General features: G+C 40.2%; 1 protein-coding gene across 1 annotated transcript; it reads right to left on the reverse strand.

Moving 5' to 3' along the window:
* Positions 1-290: 290 nt before the first annotated feature.
* On the reverse strand, positions 291-1,662 carry LOC102262805 (tripartite motif-containing protein 60-like). The gene is given in 2 exon segments (XM_014541866.1): positions 291-1,302; positions 1,304-1,662. Coding segments are annotated over 2 exon segments (1,371 nt in total).
* Positions 1,663-5,886: the final 4,224 nt, after the last annotated feature.

A 5,886-nucleotide genomic window follows, 5' to 3' on the forward strand; every position in this document is an offset into this window, starting at 1 on the left:
TGTTCATCAAATTATGTTGATCATTATATCCTACATATGAGTGAGATCATCATGTGATAATCTTTCTCTGACTGGCTTATTTTTCTTAGCATAATGCTCTCCAGTTCCATCCATGGTGTTGCAAATGGTAAAAGTTCCTTCTTTTTATAGCAGCATAGTACTTCATTGTGTAGATGTACCAGTTTTTCATTTTAATTTTTATTTATTTTTTGTACTTGGGCCTTTTATTACAAGCAATCTCTATTAACACAGGAAGAGAGTAGAACACATCAAACAGACTACAAAGAAGTTCACCATTCATCTTTGACTATTCGCATTACAAATGATTTTGAAGAAGGTCCTAGGCAGAAATAGGGCACAAGTTTTTCTGTAAAACTTCCACTGAAAGTATAAATATGTGATATATTTCTCAAATTATAAAATGAAACTTCTCCCAACTCATAGTCCAGAAAAATGCCTATCCGTTGCCAGTTGCCTGAATGGCATGTGACATATGTATTAGACCAGAACTGAAGCTGCCAGCAGCCATTTCTTGGGGTTTGTAGCATAGGAGCATTCCTGGAGAAAGATTCCTTACACACGCCTAAGGACCATGCCCCTGTGCCTCTCACTTCTACCTGCCAAAAATGCCTGCCAGCATCAAATCCCTCAGAACTCAGGACAGCTGGGTAAGAATTGTGTGCCTGAAGATTATGAAGACCAAATGATGTCCTATAGGTCACACTTTTTCTATCTCTTGAGATAATGAGACTTGGATGGGCTGTTTCAGGATCCAGTGTCAAATCTACCTGGAATGTGTGGATCATTTTATGCAGGCCCAAATAATGTGGGGGGAGAGAGCAACTCTTTTCCTTTAATTCATATAAAAAGGTGGCCGAGGTCTCTAGGTTATTATACCTGTTGTGGATACTTTCAATACCAGTGAGTAAATCCACGTCTGTCTGCAAATTCTTACTGATAATATCTGCAAGCAGACTGGTTAATATGGAGCTCTGGTTTGATATTTGGTTTGTCTCTTCCATTATTTTTTCTTCAATATATGTTTTTTCAGTTAGCAAACTGATAAGCATTGCATTCTGTTCCTTTTCCAAAAAATGTTTAAGTTGTTTAACTTCAGAGTGTAATTCATCCTTTTGTTGTTCAATCCTCTGTCTCAATTCAAAACATTTTGACACTTGCATTTCTGACCGATTTTCAGTATCTTTAATCTGCTCACTCAATGACTCAATATAGCTCTTGAGCTTCCTCCTGTGAGTAGCTGCAGCTTCTTCAACGGGCATCAGGGGGTGATCCCCGTGATCAGAGGCTGCACTGGGCACACAGCAGCTCCAGGTCCTTCTCACAGAACAGGGCCAGACCCTCACGGTGCTTCTTACACAGGGGTTCCTCTTGCCTTTTCCTCTTTCCCCTCATTGCGGGAATCTGCTGAGCAATCTCAGTCATGTGACACAATTGGGTGTTCATCTTCAAGCTCCTGTCAGGGCAGTGGTGGAAGCAGACAGGACAGGGAAAGGTGCCCTGTAGATCTTCCCAGCGCTGGTGGATGCAGGAGGAACAGAAGTTGTGCCCACACTCAGTGGTCACTGGGTCTCTCAGGTAATCCAGGCAGATGGGGCAGCGGGCCTCTGCCTGGAGCATGGCCAGGGCCGCTGCAAAGGCCATTGTGCAGACAGGGTGTCTGACCCAAGACAGTCTCTTCAGTCAGTGTGATCCTCCAGGAGGGAGGAAAAGTAAGAAGCTGAGGTCTGCTCAGGCCTCCCTCCCTGTGGAAGGCACTAGGAGTTTCAAAGAAGAGTTCCAGACACCAGCTGTTGTCCAGTCTTCTTGTGGCCCTCTCCTGTATTCAACACCACTTTGCACAAGGGATGTAGAGTGCTCCTGGTTAAAAACCAAGCGCAATCCAAGTCATATGTGGTTTCTGTGGCCAAAATGATATTTCCATTTAAAGGACAGTTCAAGCAGCATTAACATCCAGTAAACAAAATCATTTATCAGGACACTATCTAAGAAGATGTTTGCAATCAAAACTAAGATCTATTTTGCAACTCTAAAGGAATTTGTCAATTAGGGAAATTGATCATTGGCCTCAACTATCAAAGAAAGAATGACAAATAGATATCAGAGTTCGGGGGTCCAACCCCAGCAGGTCCAGGGGTTCCTAAAGGTGTGGACAAAGTTGGCGAAGAAGGAATGACAAGGAGACAGTGTTCAGTTGATCAGCAGCCTAGCCAGGTTCTCTAGCCAGGTTCTAGCCAGGCTCTCCACCAGGTTCTGTCTTTTATTTTCTTGTTACATCTGTATTTATACCAGTTGATTTTAATCCTATCAATTTCTATTCCAAAGGTTAGGGCGTTTCTTACCTCCATTCCAGGGAGTAAAGATTATGTAGCTTAAGCGTGATTGTTTGTAGTTAAAGTGATTAACTCCCACCTGACACTTAGTTAAGGGGTTTTATTCCCTCCCTCACTTCAGGGAAAAATCCCTACCTGGGGAAACAACCTTTCTCAGAGAGGTGACCTTCGTTAAAACACATAGCACCAAGAAGGGGAGAAAACATATTAAGAACAGTATGCCATATATGCCAGGTCCCTTAAAACATATGCTGTCTAGATGTTTCTTCCCTGCAGCGACTGTGGCAAGCAGCAAGGATGGACCGGCTTCTGGCAAATTCCCCCTTTTTTATTTTTTAAATGATAGCACATGTAAATCAGCGGCCACCTCTCGGATTGGGTTGTTTAAGACTAGGAAGATGACTGACAAGCAGTGACAGTGAGCAAAGCTATAAACATAGTGGATGGAGTACACAAGGAGCCTTGCTCCTGTAGAAGGTTGCTGGCCTCTTCAGTCAAGGGATTTCAGCTGTCCTCAAGCCGGTGGTTTGGTTGTCCTTGTTGATCTGGCTAGTGGGCGGCATCATTGGCGACGGGCTTCCCGAAGCGTCAGCGAGTTGAAGGGCTGCATCACAGGGTCCATCAGGGCCGTGCTTGATGGTGGTGTCGGTGTCATTGTGCTGCTATGAACATAGGGGTGCATATATCCTTTCTGACTGGTGTTTCTGGTTTCTTGGGATACAGTACTAGAAGTGGGATCACTGGGTCAAATGGCAGTTCCATTTGTAACTTTTTGAAGACACTCCATACTGTTTTCCACAGTGGGTGCACCAGTCTGCATTCCCATCAGTATTGCAGGAGAGTTTCTTTTCTCCGCATCCTGGACAGCACTTGTCCTTTGTTAATTTGTTGATGATAGCCATTCTGACAGGTGTGAGATTGTATCTCATTGTTGTTTTGATTTGCATCTCTCGGATGATTAGTGACTTTGAGCATGTTTTCATAGGTCTATGGGCCTTCTGTATGTTCTCTTTCGAAAAGTGTCTATTTAGATCCTTTGCCCATTTTTTGATTTGATCATTTATCTTACTTTTGTTAAGTTGTATGAGTTGTCTGTAAATTTTGGAGATTAAATGCTTATCAGAAATATCATTGGCAAATATGCTCTCCCATGCAGTGGGCTTTTTTGTTATTTTGTTGATGGTTTCTTTTGCTGTGCAGAAGTTGTTGTTGTTTTTCTGATGTAGTCCCTTTTGTTTATATTCTCCTTAGTCTCCATTGCCCTAGGAGCTGTGTCTGTAAAGATATTGCTACAACATATGTCTGCTATTTTGCTGCTTATGGAGTCTTGTAGGATTTTTGTGGCTTCCTGTCTTACATTCAAGTCCTTTAGCCATTTTGAGTTTAGTTTTGTGTATGGTGTAAGTTGGTGATCTAGTTTCATTTTTTGCATGTATCTGTCCCAATTTTCCAGCACCATTTATTAAAGAGAGTGTTTTTACTCCATTGTATGCTATTGCCTCCTTTGTCAAATATTAATTAAGCATAATGGCTTGGGTCAATTTCTGGGTTCTCTGTTCTGTTCCATTGGTCTATATGTCTGTTCTTGTGCCAGTAACAGGCAGTTTTGAGAACTGTGGCTTGGTAATATAGCTTGATATCTGGTAATGTGATCCCTCCTACTTTGTTCTTCTTTCTCAGGATTGCTGTGGCTCTTTGAGGTCTTTTTTGATTCCAGATGAAATTTTGGAGAGTTTGTTCTAGACCTTTGAAATATGCCATTGGTATTATAATGGGGATTGCATTGAATCTGTAGATTGGTTTGGGTAGTAAGGACATTTTAATGATGTTGATTTTATCAATGCATGAACATGGTATGTTCTTCCATTTGTTAAGTCTTCCTCTATCTCTTTTTCAATGTCCTTTAATTTTCTGAGTACAGGTCTTTTACCTCCTTAATTAAGTTTATTCCTAGTTATCTTAATTTTTTAGTACAATGGCAAATGGGATTTTTTTCTCTTTCTGTGAGTTCATTATTGGTGTATAAAAAGTCCATAGATTTCTGGGTGTTAATTTTGTATCCTGCTACATTTCCAAATTTATTTATTAGGTCGAGTAGTTTTTTGTTTTTTTAAAATATATTTTATTGATTTTTTACAGAGAGGAAGGGAGAGAGATATAGAGTTAGAAACATCGATGAGAGAGATCGATCAGCTGCCTCCTGCACATCTCCCCCTGGGGATGTGCCCATAACCCAGGTACATGCCCTTGACCCGAATCGAACCTGGGACCCTTCAGTCCGCAGGCTGACGCTCCATCCACTGAGCCAAACCGGTTTCGGCAGGTCGAGTAGTTTTTTGATGGATCTTTGGGGTTTTCTATGTATAGTATCATGTCATCTGTGAATAAGGACAGTTTTACTTCTTCTTTTCCAATTTGGATGCCTTTTTCTTGTCTGATTACTATGACTAGGACTTCCAGTACTGTATCAAGCAGGAGTGGTGAAAGTGGGCATCCCTGCCTTGATCCTGCTCTTAGGGAAAATGAGTTTAGTTTTTGTCCAATGAATTATGATGTTGGCTGTAGGTTTGTCATATAAGGCTTTTATTAGTTTGAGGTATGATCCTTCTATTCCCACTTTGCTGAGAGTTTTTTTTTAATCAAGAAAGGGTGTTGGATTATGTCAAATGCTTTTTCTGTATAGATTGATATGATTATGTGATTTTTGTCTCTGCGTTTTTTTATGTGATGTATCACCTTTATTAATTTGCAGATATTGGACCATCCTTGGAACCCTGAAATAAATCCTACTTTGTCATGATGTATGATCTTCCTAATGTAATGCTAAATCCGATTTGCTAGAATTTTGTTGAGGATTTTAGCATATATGTTTATGAAGTTTTTTGGCCTGTAGTTCTCTTTTTTTGTCCTGTCTTTATCTGGTTTTGGGCTTAGGGTAATTCTGGCTTTATAGAAAGAGATTGGAAGTGTGCCTTCCTTTTGGATTTTTTGGAATAGTCTGAGGATTATAGGTTATAGTTCTTCTTGTTAGAACTCCCTTGTAAAGTCATCCGGGCCAGAGCTTTTGCTTGCTGGAAGATTTTTGATCACTGCTTCACTTTCTTTGGTAGGTATCAGCCTATTCAGGTTTTTTGATTCTTCTTGATAGAATTTTGGGAGCTTGTATTTTACTAAGAATATGTACATTTCATCTAGGTTGTCCATTTTGTTGGAATAGAGTTGTTCATAGTATTTTTTCATAATCATTTGTATTTCTCTGGGATCAATTGTTACTTCACCTCTTTCATTTCTGATTTTGTTTATTTGGGTCCTCTCTTTGCTTCTTGGTGAGCCTGGATAGAGGTTCGTCAATCTTGTTTATCCTTTCAAAGAACCAGCTCTTGATTTTTTGATCTTTTGTATTTATTTTTTGTCCCTTTGTCATTTATTTCTGATCTGATCTTTATTAGTTCCTTCCTTCTACTTACACTGGGCTTTTCTTCTTTCTTTCTTTCTTTCTTTCTTTCTTTCTTTCTTTCTTTCTTTCTTTCTTTCT

Source organism: Myotis brandtii, unplaced genomic scaffold, assembly GCF_000412655.1.
Source record: "Myotis brandtii unplaced genomic scaffold, ASM41265v1 scaffold2802, whole genome shotgun sequence".
Classification (NCBI taxonomy): Eukaryota; Metazoa; Chordata; class Mammalia; order Chiroptera; family Vespertilionidae; genus Myotis; species Myotis brandtii.